Source organism: Ictalurus punctatus, chromosome 9 (genome assembly GCF_001660625.3).
Source record: "Ictalurus punctatus breed USDA103 chromosome 9, Coco_2.0, whole genome shotgun sequence".
Taxonomy (NCBI): domain Eukaryota; kingdom Metazoa; phylum Chordata; class Actinopteri; order Siluriformes; family Ictaluridae; genus Ictalurus; species Ictalurus punctatus.
This window is the reverse complement of record NC_030424.2, coordinates 10,312,512-10,329,348: the sequence shown is the minus strand read 5'-3', so window position 1 is coordinate 10,329,348 and position 16,837 is coordinate 10,312,512. Positions and strand designations below refer to the sequence as shown.

General features: G+C 37.0%; 2 protein-coding genes and 1 long non-coding RNA gene across 3 annotated transcripts in view; 1 reads left to right on the top strand and 2 right to left on the bottom strand.

Moving 5' to 3' along the window:
* Positions 1-1,111: 1,111 nt before the first annotated feature.
* On the bottom strand, positions 1,112-3,811 carry LOC108269634 (putative transmembrane protein INAFM2). Its single transcript, XM_017475605.3, has one exon. It carries the CDS (start codon positions 3,289-3,291, stop codon positions 2,716-2,718), a length of 576 nt encoding a protein of 191 aa, XP_017331094.1. The 5' UTR covers positions 3,292-3,811; the 3' UTR covers positions 1,112-2,715.
* Positions 3,812-7,699: 3,888 nt separating this feature from the next.
* plcb2 (phospholipase C, beta 2) overlaps positions 7,700-16,837 on the top strand; it is a 33,662-nt gene continuing 24,524 nt past the window's right edge. The window contains exons 1-10 of the mRNA XM_017475566.3: positions 7,700-8,248; positions 8,935-9,012; positions 9,880-9,948; positions 11,522-11,662; positions 13,372-13,451; positions 13,767-13,820; positions 13,912-13,987; positions 14,581-14,681; positions 14,879-15,039; positions 15,196-15,342. Of these exons, the coding sequence (XP_017331055.1) occupies positions 8,165-8,248; positions 8,935-9,012; positions 9,880-9,948; positions 11,522-11,662; positions 13,372-13,451; positions 13,767-13,820; positions 13,912-13,987; positions 14,581-14,681; positions 14,879-15,039; positions 15,196-15,342 (991 nt within the window). The 5' untranslated portion in view covers positions 7,700-8,164. The remainder of the gene's footprint in view (positions 8,249-8,934; positions 9,013-9,879; positions 9,949-11,521; positions 11,663-13,371; positions 13,452-13,766; positions 13,821-13,911; positions 13,988-14,580; positions 14,682-14,878; positions 15,040-15,195; positions 15,343-16,837) is intronic.
* Positions 13,362-16,424, bottom strand: LOC128633581 (uncharacterized). The gene is made up of 3 exons (XR_008396997.1): positions 15,962-16,424; positions 13,899-13,976; positions 13,362-13,449 (listed from the first exon to the last, which is right to left on the bottom strand). It is a non-coding gene; the product is annotated as an uncharacterized LOC128633581 (long non-coding RNA).

Genomic DNA, 16,837 nt, shown 5'->3' with positions numbered 1-16,837 from the left:
CATAAACTCAAGCACGCACATAAACACATCAATCTCAGGGCTACTCTGGTACTCGAGAGGATGTCTCAAGCTGTCGTTTGTGGTGTTACTCGAGATCAGAAAGTGTAGGAACACAAGGTTACAGTATGTGTATGCATGTATGCGTGTGTATTCCTGTCTAGGATTGGACCATCAGCACTGGTCCCAATGTTTCGTTCAGATCAGTAATGGACCTCGGGCGCCTCCCTAAAGCCTACCCATTACGTAACTCCCATAAACCACATTTGCAATTTCCCTTTCAAAAGACGCTTTTACTTTATGAGCTGTGGTTTGTACAGTTGCTAATGCCTCTAACATTTATAGATGTAATTCTTCTTTGAACCCCATTTGCTACACAGGCCTAGCTGAGACTTCGGTGGATCATTAGGCTTGATGGGAATATAGGGGTAATAGGAGTGCAAGATGCTTCAGAGTCGTTTCTTCATTAGTGATGACAATGTCCGCTGGGAATTCTCTACATCCAGCTGTCTTTTCTGTCAAAAATGAAGACATCAGCGCCAGTACACTGGAAACAACCAGGGTTTAGTCTCATGAAGACGTCTGATTGCATTGAATCAGTGTATCATAACAGCAGTTTCAGTCCTTCACTATTGTTTTAATCCTCAATGCACAACACATTCAAGCTAAAGAGAGCACGCCACAAGGAAATTAGACAGTGGATTTGATAGATTTGTTGCCCCTCAGTGCTTACTATTGATTCGCTTCTATGCTACGACTTAATCACTTTTTTTTCTTTGCTAAAAGGCAGGCTGAATCAAAGAAGCCTACTGGGACACCTTGTTTACAAGAACAGCTGTCAGTGTAGCTACTATATACAATGCAGACTTGCATTAAGCTGTGTGTGTGTGTGTGTGTGTGTGTGTGTGTGTGTGTGTGTAAATGTTGATCTCATCCTAGATGGCTAGAAATGACTCAGAAGATGAACGAGCTCTCAATGTCCCCTGATAGAGGCCCATAAACACCATGGTCAATTACTGTACTCTCTCTCTCTCTCTCTCTCTCTCTCTCTCTCTCTCTATCTATCTATCTGTGTCTTACACACACAGACTATAAATCGTGTAATGTATAAATCATATCTGTTGATCAAACACTTACTATTGCGCCTGCCATTATTTACAGTGAATGCTTTAAAACAAATATTCTGTATTTCTCTTGTAGTATTGATTTGGGATTTAAGGGAAATCATTTATGTTCAAACTTTGTTACCTTTAGTGTAGGCGTCCAACAACGTTGATTTTATAACATTGCGAGTTACATAACAGAAGTGGTTTCACCTTTGCTCATCTGCCTACTGCCCTGTTTCCCTCCATCAATTGTTTCAATAATCCAGAGCTTCTGTTAGATTCCATACAAGCATACTGAACAGTATGTCAAACTCTATGGGAACTACATAGTAATCGATGGTGGAGTTCTATTCTGGTGTACTATTTAATAAGGTAGCATGTAGCATAGCTGAAGATGAAGTTAAACACTTTTGGTTACACAAAACACCCAACCAGAGGACAGAATATAAACACTTTAGAGATTATAATAAACTCCAGGATAAATTTACAGCCAAGGGTTCTTCAGTTTTGTTGTGTTTTGAAAGTAGGTTCCATGAAGCCTGTAACAGATTGTTGTTTTAAATGAAGGGCTTGAAGTAAAACCTTTTTAGGAAAAAAAAACCCTTAAATGTCCAAAGAGCTTCTGAATGGAGGAATATGAATAAGATGCTTATCATTATTATGCACCATCAATAGCTAGTCATTTCGACAAAAATATGGAAGCCATGCATGCTTTTACAAGGGCCTTTATTTGCCTTTGGGGTGGTGTGTGTGTGTGTGTATATATATATATATATATATATATATATATATATATATATATATATATATACACATACATGATTTTTGTAAAAATTAGCATATGCTGAAAGCTCGATCAAGGCCTGAGCATGTGCATTATGTACATTTTCCAAATAGCCTACATGTGACCTATATACATTTATATATATGTACTGTATATATATGTACCAAATACACAATACATTTACATTAATATTTGCACATACCTGAGCGGAACTCGACACAGGTTCCTCTGAATCCTGGTTAATTGGGAGGCTATATGGACATTGTTCCAATGAAATGCAATGTAAAATATTTTCCTCTTACAATTTTTAATAGCTGGTCCAAAAAAACAAACAAACAAAAAAAAAAATCAGTGTTCTAAAGAAACTGAGATGCTGTGTTAATTAGTTTCGTGCTGCAGTTATAAATAAATACGTCTGGCAGGCTATACCGTTTAGAAACTATGCAAGCACATAAAGGTGACTTGGGAAACTGGGTGGTTATGCCAATGGGTCTTGAATTAGACAGGTGCCATGTGCCGTCAAATGAAAGATTACACTTTGGACAGTTTATGTTACATGGAGAAAAAAAAAAAGTTTTAAGAATATAACCAAGTCTTTGCTGTGCATTAGTATAATCAAGCTGGCGTCCATGCACCAAGCGTAGAATACTTCCCATCTTTCCGTGAATCCTTGTGAGCTTCGGCCGCGCGCGCGCACCGCTATGCACCAAACTGGGTTTAGGCTACGTCCTAAACTGCACATTACCGCACTGAATAGTATGCCGAAATTGTAACGCTTTTGCACACCATTTATGCGGAAGCATGCGGTTTGTACGTGTACGTGTGAGCTTAAACCAGTCCTTCTTCTCTTGTCTTTTCAGGATCATTGGGCTCATTTCGAGAGCGCGCGGACGCGGATTTCTCCGGTACCGCCTCGCGCTTTTTCCTTTTTGCGTCAGTCGGACCGGTAACGCTGCCCGAGTTTTGATCATATCTGTACTGTCCAAACGCGTTTTGTTTCATCTGATCACTGGCAGGCGTGTATTCAATGGCGGTTGAGTATGAGTGCGCTGTTATCGCAGTCTCTGTGGCCGCGCTGTCGTTTCCGGCGCCGGTCGCGTTAAACCCCAAGTCTAATTGCGTACCATTTGCGCTCGTGCTGTTGTCGCTGGTCGAGACGTTCTTGTTTTCCGTGGACCCGTCAGGCACTCCGGGTCCAGTCCCAGTGCTCGTCGGCTTCCATATTAGGCTGTAGTAAATAGCCAGGATGATCGCGGCCAGGGACACGGAGAGCACGTAGGCGAACACGGTGGCCAGCCGTACCCACTTTTTGTTGGTCTTCGCGGCCATCTTGGCTTTCTTGTCCCCCGTGTAGGTGGCCGGCTTGCCCCTCTCCGTGTTGGGCATGAAGTCCCTCTCCCGCATGTTGGCCCGGTTTTTGCCTCGGTGCTCCACCACTCCGTCCGTCTTGAAGGCTTTTTGAAGGGTCTGGGAAAAGAAAAAAAGGGGGGACGTTTTAGATCCAAAACGTAAGAAAGGTGCACCGGACGCTTTGGGGCCTGCTCGATGCTTTGTCGCTCAGAGCAATTTATTTCCGTCCATTTTCGCTCCTCGAAGCCTTCTCAGAATCCATGGTGGCTCATCATCTCCTCATATGCTCCAGCGGGTTTCTTTTGTCGTTGTAGCATCCAGCCGCCGGTTTCCCGCAGACGAAATCAAGTCTCCAAAATCAAGAGATCAAGCGCGCGGCTGCATCATTTAACAGAAGTGCGGATTTAAGCCTGATCATTTATGGCACACGCACCACTGCTCGTCCTGTTCAACATCTGTAGAGCATTGCTCAGCTAAAAATACAGCCGAGGGGGCGGGCGAGGGCTCTTAAAGAGACGGCTATGACAAAGCGAATGGATATTAACTGAGGAGAGCATGGGGAGATGATGCTCAGGTGCTCAAGAGCATGTGAGCTCGAGCTTGTCTGATGTCATTAGATTCCCACGGAACCAGAACGAGCATCAGATTATTGCATGCAGGACATCACTTATTGCGCATTGCATAATTCATCTCGTGAATATGATCAAATAGTGAAATATTTCTGCACACTGTAGTGTACAAACTACAGGCCTGCATATGGCTGTAATTGATTGAAGTCTGTTAATTTGCTGTGCTGTAGCCTTAGCATGCCCCCTGGAGCAGTCTGTTTACTGTAGATAAACAATAGGTGTTACTGTATGTCCACAAGGTGTCAGATTGTAGGCGAGGTGAGACACCAGTGAGCAAGAGCAAAGGCGTGAAGGTGAGGAGAGGCTTGGACGCATAAATTCAGCACCTTGGATAGCAATATATATCCGCAGCTATTTATGCAGTTACTTTATATGTTCTGAAGAATATTAGTCAGTAACTACTGTAAAACTTATAGGTACAGTCCCCTCCAAAGTATTGGAACGGCAAGGCCAATACATTTGTTTTTGAGTACACTGAAGACATTTGGGTTTGAGATCAAAAGATGAATATGAGTTAACAGATCAACATTTCAGCTTTCATTCGCTGATATTTACATCTAGGTGTGTTAAACAACTTATAACATGGCACCTTTTGTTTCAGACTGTCCAATTTTTAGTAATTTTTAGTAATTTTAAAAGTAATAATAATTCCTTAGATTTATTTATTTATGTAGCAGTTTTCTAGACACTGAAAGTGCTTTACATTGCATGGGGGGCGGGGGGGGGGGGGGGGGGTGTGGGGGGGGTGTAGCATCCACCTGGATGATACGATGGCAGCCATAGTGCACCAGAACGCCCACCACACACCAGCTATTGGTGGAGAGGAGAGAGTTATGAAGCCAATTCAGAGATGGAGATTATTAGGGGGCCATGATAGATAAGGGCCAATGGGGGAATTTCACCTGGACGCCAGGGTTATACCCCTACTCTTTTATAAAAAGTAATGGAACAGATAGTCTTAGAGTAAATAACATTTAATATTGGGTTGCATATCCCTTGTTTGCAATATCTGCATCAAGCCAGTGACCGACTGACATCACCAAACTGTTGTATTATTTGTGTTGGTTTTCCAGGTATGTAGTGCAGTTTCTTTCAGCCGTTGTCATTTCATTGTCATTGGTGATGTCACTGACTGTTGTTTTTGTTTTTTTCTTCACAGCTCTCAATGTTTCATGACATCAACTGCTGTTGTTTTCCTTGGCCGACCCATTCAGTGTCCACCAGTGGTTTCTTTCTTTTTCAGGACATTTCAAATTGTTGTACTGGCTATGCCCACTGTTTATGCAATGCCTCTGACTGATTTTCCCTCTTTTCTCAGTTTCAAAAGGACTTGCTTTTCTCCCATAGACAGCTCTGGACAGCATAGAGGTGGTGGGGGAGAGGAGGATGTTAGCTAAGCTGGCGTCTATCATGGGCAATTCCTCTCACCCCCTGTGTGAGACATTGGGGTCCCTGAGCAGCTCCTTCAGCAACAGACTGCTGCACCCTCAGTGCAAGAAGGAGTGCTACCGCAGGTACTACTGCAGTCAGACTATTTAATGCAAAAAACAACATAATGTAGCACTGATAGCTGTTTTTGCATCACCAGCCAACACATTCACAATAATTCTGCATCATGAACATTTATTAATTGATTACTGTTTGTTGCGCACCTTCTTATGTTAACTGTGCAATAATTTATCACTTATCTGTACATAAACAAGGTGTTACTCATCTGTATATATTCATATTTGTATTCATCTGTACATACATTGACATATTCATAGTGTACATATTACCATTATTATTATTTTTTACTACCATTATTCAGATTTTTCTATTCCTATTGTATGTATATATATATATATACACATATATATATATATATGTATATATATTTATATATATATTTAGACATTTTTCCCCCAATTCTATTCTTATTTAATGTGTATTCTTTCTTATCTGTTTTTTTTTTTGTGTGTGTGTGTGTAATTGAGCTTCTGTAACAAGGGAATATCCCCAGGGTGGGATCAATAATGTTTTTTATTTTATCATATCTTATCCCTTTGATCTTCATGTTGGCTTATCTTTTTTAACAACAAATGAGAAACTGAAGTCTAAAACCAAGAAACACCTGTCAGTCACATGTTACAATATATTTGCTCACCTACAAATGGTGTGGTCTGATACAAAATGTGTTATGCTCTATGTCATATAACACATCTACATATAAATACCAGGAAATAAAAGCTGGAATTCTAAACCATCTTCTCATATTCATCTTTTTGATCTCAAACCCAAATATCTTTAGTCTACAGCAAAAAGAAATACATTGGCTTTGCTGTTCCAATACTTTTCAAGGGGACTCTATGCAAATTGGATTGCAGTTATTTAAGTTTCCTTATGTATGTATTTCTGGTGATTCTGTTTTTACTCCCTTGTTTTATCACAGTACCATCTTTATTTTTTTATTTTTTTATTTTTTTATTTTTGTCCCACCCACTAGCTAGCCCGTCTCACATAAAAGAACAGAACATAACAAAACTCTCTCCGTGACTCCCTGCCACGTATGTTTTTTTTGTTGTTGTTTTTTTTTTTTTTTTTTTTTTTTGTTTGTTTGTGGTTTTTTTTTTTTTTTTTCCTTTGACCATTTCCTGTTTCTCTGGGATATAAATATGGAAAAAACAAACAAACAAAACAAAAACAACTGCACATGTAATGGATTTAAATGTACAAAACTATCTTTTTTTTTTTCTTTTTTTTTTCTTAGATATAATGGAATGGAATTCAATTTATTTTCTCTTTTGTTGTACAAGCACAACAAAACATTCTTTTGTGACCAAATATGATATTTAGCTTTATCTTAGCTCAGCTTAAACCACACTAATAATCCTAGAGGGCATTTTGCAAGAGCAGCAGTATTGATTAACTCCCACAGCCACAATAACAACAGAATGCTTTAACCCAAGACCTTGTTCTGTTGTGTTTGAGTGGAAAATTGGAATAATTCTGAATAACATTGGCTTTTTGCCCATTCTCTGCATGGAAATACTTGTGAAGTTGACTATGCTAAAACCTCATGTAAGGTAAAGAAAGTCTCCTAGAAATTAACCTCCTTGAAAACATACATATTATATACTTCAAATATTAAAAAATACAAAAAGTGAACAAATGCATGTTTAATGTTAAATACAAAGTTTGTAATATCACACTTGCGCTTTCCAGAAGTATATATATCATATTAAATATTACTTATCGTACTTAACCTTCAGACCAGAGTTTAACCATCTTTTTTAATATATATATAGTTAAGTAAATATAAAAATGTTATATAAAAAGTGTGAAATTAAGCATCACTGAGCACTGTAAACAGATTGGAAAGAATAATAGACTATAATTTAAATAGAAAGTTTGCTAACTTTCTATTTAAAGTGATTTAAAATAATAGTTTCGAGTTAGGAATGGCGTAGCTTAGTGTGTCTGACTGTTTTGGAGAGGTCGTCTCCATGCTAACACCTGCCTCCATGATTTACATGTTATTGTTGGGCTTTCGGACATTTGACTATTACCCAAACTACTCTGTAGAAAGATGATTGAACCTTTTTTCCCTGCTCCTTTTCTTCCTAATTCATAATTATTCACCAACAACCTTACTTTTTAACTTATATTGTTGCATTTTATGCCTACAAAAGACTTGGATTTAATCGGAAGCAAAAAAAAGTCTAGAAACATTATCAAGTCCTATAGGATTCTCTCAACGCCATGCATAGAGACTGTCTACTAGCAGAATTATAATTATAATCACAGTATTATGTACACAGATTTTAAAGTATGAATCTTTTAACTGCTGTTGAACATATTTACAAAATAGGGCTGTGTGTTACAGTCAGGGTTTTTAAAATCTCTACAATCAGAAGTGTGTTTAAGACCAAAATGAAATGCGCTCAATAAAAAGTCCATAACCAGAAAAAAATGAAAGGTTCAGTTGAAAAGACAAGAAATGAATGTTTTTAAACAACATCATCCATGACAGTACAATACAACACAACTTTTATACAGGGCATATGATTATGATATACTGTTCAGGCCTGTATGTTATCCATATTAGACTCTAAAACCATTTATTATTCAATCATAGTGAAACTCGTACGATTCATCTGGAATGTTTTGGTAGTCGCGTTCTCCACCCTCGAAATGCTCATTTGCAAGTCATATTAAAGGAAAGGTGGTTTTAGGAGTGTTGCTTCAGAGCTACAGCTTTCAGTGTGCATGTTAGTCCTGATGCTCCATCACCAAAGAGCGAGTAGGACTAGGACACCATGATCAGGAAGCGTCATATTCTCAAAGAGCCTGAGGTCAAAGACTATTTGGTCAAAGGAGAGAGATTCACAAAATGGAAAGAAGTGAGTATTCAAAGTATCTTAGTATTATTATTTTTTAAACCACATGTCATGTAATACTTGTAAGTTTAATATACAGTTCACACTTTTATAAAAAATAATGCTGCCATTCTTCATGAGAAACTGTTAGAAAGGTATCTTAGAGTTTATCCGGTCATGTTTTAGTTGTATGCTGCTGTTTTTAAGATGCAGTATGTGAGACAGTGTCTGGTTTTGAGGAGATACCAGATGTTTAAATCCTAGCACTATTACATGAGTAAAATGACCTGCAAGTGTCCTATTGTGCTTGTTTACTTACAGAAAACTACATTCTTAACTACAAAAATAAACAAACAAATAAATAAGCAATTCTCAGCTTTATGTTTTGTTAATGAATTAATTGATTGATCTGCTGATCGATGTATTTACTGATTAAGTGATGTATAAGTGCACATTGATCACTGAGCCCATTTTGGTTCTATCGTTTCTTTGACACAGTAAATGTTTTTTTTTAATGTCGGAAGGATTCTGGTATGGAAATGTCAACTGAGCACTGATTTGTACAACGCACACTAACGATGTGGAGTCTTCATCTGTATTTCTATTTAAAGTCACGTAGAACTATAAATTCACTTCTAAAACTCATGGTTGTATTTGTCCTTAACTCTATACAGTGCGCATTGTTTTGACACATTGCTTTCGAATTTCAGGACTCGTCACGCACTGTGCCAGTCACTATGAAGATGGATCCAAAAGGATTCTTCCTTTACTGGCTAAACTCGAGCAAGGTAAGCTGTGAATCCATAACAAGCTCCAGTCCTGAATCCCCTGAGTCCAGCAGAGCTTGTAGATTTCCTTCCTTAAACCCACACGATTCAACTCACTTTCTATTTCCCATAGTGTGTTAGAGCAGGTCAATTACTATCTATAATGTTATGTCCTTGTCACTCTGACAATGTTTAAATACCTGCAGTAGACATCTGCTGTTTTTCAGCTCCTTGTTTCTGTATTTAAGTTCATGTTTTTGATATTTAGATTACATAAGGTAAAATTTGATAGTGACTTGATTAAGAGATGAACACAACTACTGTCACAGTCTTTTTTCTTTCTTTCTTACTCATTCTCTCTATGCTACTGATGCGAATAAGGTTTGGAAATCAGCTTGCAGTGCTGTGCTTGTTCTCGCTGCCTCTGCAGATTGTAAAAGCGCTGACTGGATCATTTCCACAAGTCGCAATTACATTAAGCTACATTTTTATCACTGACATGCGTGTTATCTGAACCATACCTAGAATACAGATGTTCAAATAAACATTGGAGTCTGGGGTCAAAGCATTGTGACAACACTGAAACACAGCAGGAGTGCTGTTTCTAATGCGCTGCATGTCATGTTTAGCTAATTCAGAAATGTCATTATATTATTACATGTATTACACAAACACATTAGTGGAATGTTCACATTTGTTCAGGTCTTTTCAAAATCTTTTCCAAGTCAGATTCTTTGCGTGGTACCATGGATATTACTTGTGCTATGTTCTTTAATGTTAATGCTACATTCTTGTCTTTACCATTGTTGAAATGTTTTATTTGAATTAAGACTTATCTGTGGCAATAATACTGCATTCTTAGTCTGTGTGTGGTTTCTTTTATCATAGGAAGTAGAAATTGTGGATGTGGCGACCATACGGGACACACGGACAGGCAAATATGCAAAACTGCCCAAAGTAAATGCCGTTTTATTTCATTGCATAAAAAAAGTTCTGTCATATGCTTGCTGTGTTCTGTGATTACAAAACCCAAGAGCTTGTGATTGAGCTATTTGTATATATTTGCACAGACGCACACAGAGGGAGAGACGAAAATGAGAGCGAGAGAGAGAGAGAGAGAGGCATAGTGAGACAGAGACTATTTGACTTTGACGTTTCAATATTTTGACTACATTTTTGGCTGAATCATGTGAATTGCTGTATGAAAAAAAAGGGTTTATGTTAAGCAGAAAAGATAGAGATAGTACAGAGGAGCTCCTATATGAAAGCAGTTTATATTTTGTTCAATCTGAATTGAATGCTCTTTACTGTGATATGATTTAGTGAAAGGGATGTGAAAGAGCAACATGTGTGTTGCATAAGAGAACACACACACACACACACACACACACACACACACACACACACACACACACACAAAATCAGAGACACATACGCAAACAGCTGGGCTTGTCGTGTTGAAGATTTGCATTAAGCTAGATTTGCTTGGCTCGGCTTGGCTTGTATTCACAAATGTCCTTTGTATGAAAAGCAGATGCAAGGGTGTTTAGAGTTTAAAAGTTCTCAGCCATTGCACTAGTGATTTCAGGTCCTAGAGTTAAAAAAATAAACAGGAGTATATGGTAGAGAATTATGCACATTCTGGTTGTGTTGGCCAATCAGATAAGTGTCCAATGACATATATAGACCAGGGTGGAAGCACACTTTTGAAAACTCATAATGATCAGTTGGCCAGCTCTGTTTACACTCTTAAAAATAAAGGTTCCAATTAGAACCAGAAAGGGGTTTTCAGCCTGATGCCATAGGAGAACTATTTTAAGTTAAACAAAGAACCTTTTACTTTTAAAGTTCTTTAGAGAATCATCTATTTACTGGTGCGTTAAAGAACCCAGAAATGGTTCTTCACAGCAGTGCCACAATGAACATTAATTTTCTAAAAAAAAAAAAAAAAAAAAAAACTTACTTAGTTTACTCTTAAGGTTCTTAAGAGTGATGCCAGGAGAACCTTTTCCAGTCCCACAAAGAACCTTATAGAATTCACTTTAACCTGTTAAGGGATGATACCTTCAAGAACCAATACCCTACTCTGAAAAACGCATAATGAACCATAAAGAACCTTAATTTTTAATAGCCATAGAACCATAGAGCTCAACTCAAGAAGTCTAAACAATGAAAACTGAAGGTTCTTGACAAAAAAGAAGGCTCTTTGCAGAACCTATGGTGCTGTAAAGAACCATTAAAAAACCTATATTTTTAAGAGTGTACTGCAATTTTGAAATGACCTTTTTTAAAAAAAAAAATTGGCTAAGGGCAGGTCCTTTAATTATTAATGGTCTTAATCTCTTAACTTTAAAACTGTAATAGTGGTGTAATGCGTTTACATTCAAGAAAAATAGCTCACCCCAAGCCTTGGTCTGGACTGTTTTAAGAATGAGTCAAACACTCTGTAAATACACAAATGAACAAGGCTTGCATTTTAATGTTCTTACTTTATTTATAAAGCTTTGACATAACTTTTCTCTATCACCAGCATCAAAAGGTTCGAAACACTTTCAACATGGACTTCCCTGACAGTAATTACTTAAGCAAGACCTTAACCATCGTAACTGGTCCTGACATGGTCAATCTCACCTACTACAACTTCTTTGCAGGCAAAGAGAAAATAGTGCAGGTAAGAATTTCCCTCATTACTGACTTCACCGTCGTAAACTTCTAGACCATTCTAATCTAAATTCACATAAATGTGCAAATAAATGAATTCAAAATGGTTCATTGTGAGATTGTTTAGTCAATTTTTATAGACTCGGACTTATAAATAAAACATATATACTGTTTTCAAAACAACAATAACAAAATCCAGGTAGTTTATCTAGCATTGATATTAAATAACAACTAAAATAAGCAATAATCATAATAAAAATGATAATAATACAAGGCCATAAAATGCTAAATCGATTAAATTATAATCATTTTATTATTTTGGCATGCTAAACATTCTACTGTAGTATGCATCTTTTTCAGAAATATAAAATCATACTCTAATATAACCATACTGTTCAAACTATTGCCCTTTTATTAGCGTGTACCAGAGCCTTACTGACGTTCTTAATTCATATTCATCTCCACTTGACAGTCATAAGCTGTGCCTGAAGGCTGCCACAAATTTATGAGCTCTAATGCACTACACAAACCAGCTGTGGTTTCTGCGGCTAGGCTAGGCAAATGCACTTTATGAGTTTTATGACTCTAATATCCTGCTCGTTGGTGTAGATCCTCTCTGCAGTTCTGTCAATATGTGACCGTGTATCTTTGAAGGCACAGTTCAGTCTAAGGTACTTAAATGGCCAATAGTGGATGCAAGCTGGCTGTGTAGGTTAATGAAGCGATAAACTCCTGTTACTCGTGTAAAGCTCAGGTATCTTGTGCCCTCTGCTGGAAGAGACACTGAATAGACAGAAAGGACAGTGCTATAAAATAGCTAATGATCAGATCCAAATTAAACAACATTTTTGTATCTCAGCCTGGGAAAACCTTTTCACATGGTGACATCTCTACATTTTCTATTATACAGTATCTATTTCTTATACTGTACATATAAAGTAGAAATTGTTGTTCCCCTTTTTGATTTTTTTTTTCTTTTAGAAAATGTTTTTTTTTTGTGCACTTCCCATTACAAATTAAAGCATTTTAAAATCACTAATAGTGAAAAGAGAAACTCTATTTCTCTTATACTGCAAGGAACAAACCCAGCGATGGTCTAAAAGCGACTGCTATAAATGTTTATATATGTTTCACTTGCAGTTAATATAACATACAGTAAATACAATATAAAAATGAGTAATATGAAACAACGTATCATTATGCCCACCTTTATTAATAGCTTTCATTAATTAATAACAACGACAACAAGAACAACAACAACAACAAAAAAAAAAATAATAATAATTATTATTATTAGAATTATCGTTGTTGTTCTTCTTCTTCTTTTTATTATTATTATTATAATATTATTATTATAAATATTTCTACATTGTATTGAGTATAAACAGTATATACATTTTTTTCTTAAAGTTGAGGTGTTAAAGACTGAAAACTCGCCCCTTTTTTGATAATTTTTGGCCAGACTTCAGCAACACTGACCTTTTTCCCACTGACCTGTTTGTTTGTTTGGTTGTTTGTTTGTTTGTTTGTTTGATCAACTTTTCCTCTCTTTTGGGAACACTACTCCTGGATGTCTGTGTCTTGATTTTAAAGCTAAAAGTCATCATTATAATGATTATTTTCTCTTATCAGAGTCAGAGTGGCCTTGCAAAAGTGAGGCAATTTATCTGTGACCACACCACGAATATGTAACAGTAACTCTTTTTTCCCCTCCATCAGAACTGGGCCGATGACATCTTGGCCATTGCCTACAACCCCCAAAGGGTCAACGCCTGCAGACAAGTCTACCTGCAAAAACTGTAAGAAACCAAGTCTCAGTAGAAACATATGGCTTATTTGTTATTTTTTTGCTGCTGCATTTTAGATAAGTGGGACACATGCTCCATATGTGCAGTTCCAGGATCATTGGCAATAAGTTCAGTATTTAATCTATGATAAACACAAATTTTTCAAAATAAATAAAATCTGGATTATTTGTCTGGGACAGTCATCTTGACTAATGGCATCTACACACATGAAAGCAACAAAGAAGAATTATTTTGGAGTTCAATAACAGGTGTGTTTACTGTTCATGTTTTTCATTTCTTCTACATCTCTATTCTATTCTGTTATAGGTATGTTCGCCTCACACTGCAAACCAACAAGGATGGCAAGATTCCTGTTAAATAGTAAGCTTTTATTATTTTTTTAATGATAAATGATAATGCTTGGTTGTGTTATGACTGTTGTGTGTATCTAAACCTTACCATTATGCCATAGTATCTATAAGATGTTTCCAGCTGACAAGAAAAGGGTTGATAGTGCACTATCAGCAGCAAAGCTTCCTAAAGGAAAGGTGAGAGAGTTTATCAATTTAATAGTGTATGTTTTTTTAATTATTTCATAGACTAGGTTATGCCATTACATGTAATAATGACATTATTGATTTTGTGACCTTTATTATGTCATGCACAGTTTAGAATTTTATAAAAGTTTTTGTTGTTTAGTTTTTTATTTTGTGACTGACATTAGCTCATAAAAATGGGATTTTTATGAATACAGTACATCTGCACTTGTAAAAGTAAGGAATGACTGGGCTTATTGTTTAAAACAGTTGTATTCATCTTATACTACTGTGATTTACCAACAACTGCCATTTTTAATGTATTAAAATGTGTTAAACAACACTTCATGTCATTTAACCATTTATAGTTACAGTTCATGTGAATTAGCGGTTACTATAGAAATGACAATGTGTTGAAATGAGTGCATTAATGTAAACCTATCATTTGAATTCGAGCCGGCTCTGTTGTCAGAGCTGCTTTCATCGAAGATGATTCAACACCTTCAAATTCGAAAGTTCCAACAGCTCTGTGGTGTAATATTTCATATTTCACATGTACGTTTGTGTATTATAGACCTTGCACATTTTTTTGTGTGTTTTCTTAGTTTGACTCCATAAAGCCTGAGGTGTTCACTGAAGCTGCATTCAAGACCTTCCTGCTGAACCTTTGTCCTAGGCCAGAGATCTATGAAATCTTCAGCACATAGTAAGTCTCTCTCTGCTACAAATTTAACTCATGGCAGTACTCATTATGTTATTCTTGTCTAAGAAAAAAAGCATTTCTAAAGCATACCCTGTGAAATCTGCATTAACGATATAATGAGAAATCTCCTGAATGAAAATGAATCGATTCACTTTCGCACAGCTCTTGAATAGACTGCTAATCATTATCATTATGCTCAGTTCTAGCAAGCCCTACATGACCAAGGAGATCTTTAGCAAGTTCCTGTATGAGAAGCAGAGAGACTCGAGGCTTAATGAAGAGCTTTACCCCCCACTGAGACCTGATCAGGTGAAGGCCCTCATCGACAAGTACGAGCCCTCCTCTACTAATGCTAACCGCGGTGAGTCAACTAACACAATCAGAGTCCATAGTAAGAGTGAATCAAGATATTTTAAGCATTTATATACAGTATATATACTGTATTTGAATCTGCGTCAGATATATGTTTATTTCTTCTAAAAAGCTTAAAGAGTGGATATATATTGGCCTTTTTCAGGTCAGATAACTCCAGAGGGTCTACTCTTCTTCCTAATGGGGCCTGAGACAACACCTGTGATATTAGACAGAATGGCCCAGTGTCATGAGATGAACCATCCCATCCCTCACTACTACATCAAATCCTCCCACAACACCTATCTCACCGGTAACACAACTTAAATGACTCATATATCCAATGACCATTATGCATCTAGCAGACTACCATGAATTTATCTTGGAATTGGAAAACAACAATAGTACGTTGTTTTCGCTTGCTTATTTATTTGTTTGTTTATTTATTATTGTTATTATTTTCAAGGCATCCAAAAAATTCACAGCTTGCTTTATTAATCATGGCAAGCATGACAGAGGTAGTTTTATTTTGATGCTAATGCCTTAACATCCATTTCATCAGGGTAATCAAACATTACTCTTGAATACTTGAATATGCTTAAGTGTACATACTTCACCTCAAGCAGACTTGACTCTATACTTCTATTTTTAATTGAGTAATATTTTGACACAATAGCCATACTTTTATTTAAGTAATAAATAAAAGTAATTTTATTTTTAATTTTATTCCGTAATTTCCGGACTATAAGCCGCTACTTTTTTCACACGCTTTGAACACTGCGGCTTAAACAATGACGCGGCTAATTTATGGAGTTTTACGAGCTAACGCGCTTCACGCCGCCAAAACATTTAGCCTCGTCACATCGGACCAACGACATTACCGAACAGGTCACAGTGGATTCAGTGGTTCAAATTAAATCAAACGCACTCACACTAAATTCTTCAGATCAGTCATTTTGCGCTTCATGCACACCCCCTCATCACGGAAAACACACGAAGAAATGCATATGATGCAGCTTTCAAGTTAAAGGCGATCGATCTGGCTGTCGAAGAAGGAAATAGCATGCGAAGAGCAACTTTTGCTCCAGTCTGCCAGTGGATCCTAACAGCGTGGAGCAGTGTCATAAAATCTACCATCACCAGCGGGTTTCGAAAGGCTGGACTGCTGCGTGATGAAGAGGACAGCACAAGCTCAAGGGCGAATTTGCCTCGAGACGTAAGTGACATTGAGAGCGACACCGAAAGAGAGACTGAGGAAGTGTGTGACGAAGTACCGGTAATTCTGAGGCTGTTCAATTCCGACACTGAAGAAGACGACTTTAGTGGTTTTAGTGCGCAGGAGGAAGATGAAGATAGCGATCAATGACTTTTCCTGGTAGGCAACTGTATTTTTTTTTTATTTTTTTAACCAGCCGTGTTACAGACACTGTTCGGAAAAAAGCATTTACGGTACGTATTTAATTAAAAGTTTTTAAAAAAAATCTTTGTGTAACATCTTTCTGTGTAAATATCTCATGTTACAACGTGGACACCTGCGGCTTATAGACGAGTACAAATTTTTTTTTTTCTTTTTAAAGTTAGTGGGTGCGGCTTATATTCAGGTGCGCTCAATAGTCCGAAAATTACGGGTACAGCTTCTCTGTACATTTTTCCCACCCTTGGTAAGCATTCATTAAATAGACTGCATTTATTATTTTCGACAGGTTTTATCCTTTCTCTTTGTAGGCTTCAGTACAATGTATTAAATGTTGAACTTTGAAATTTGTAAACTGTAGAAATATTTGTTTGGCTTTTGTGATATTCCTTTA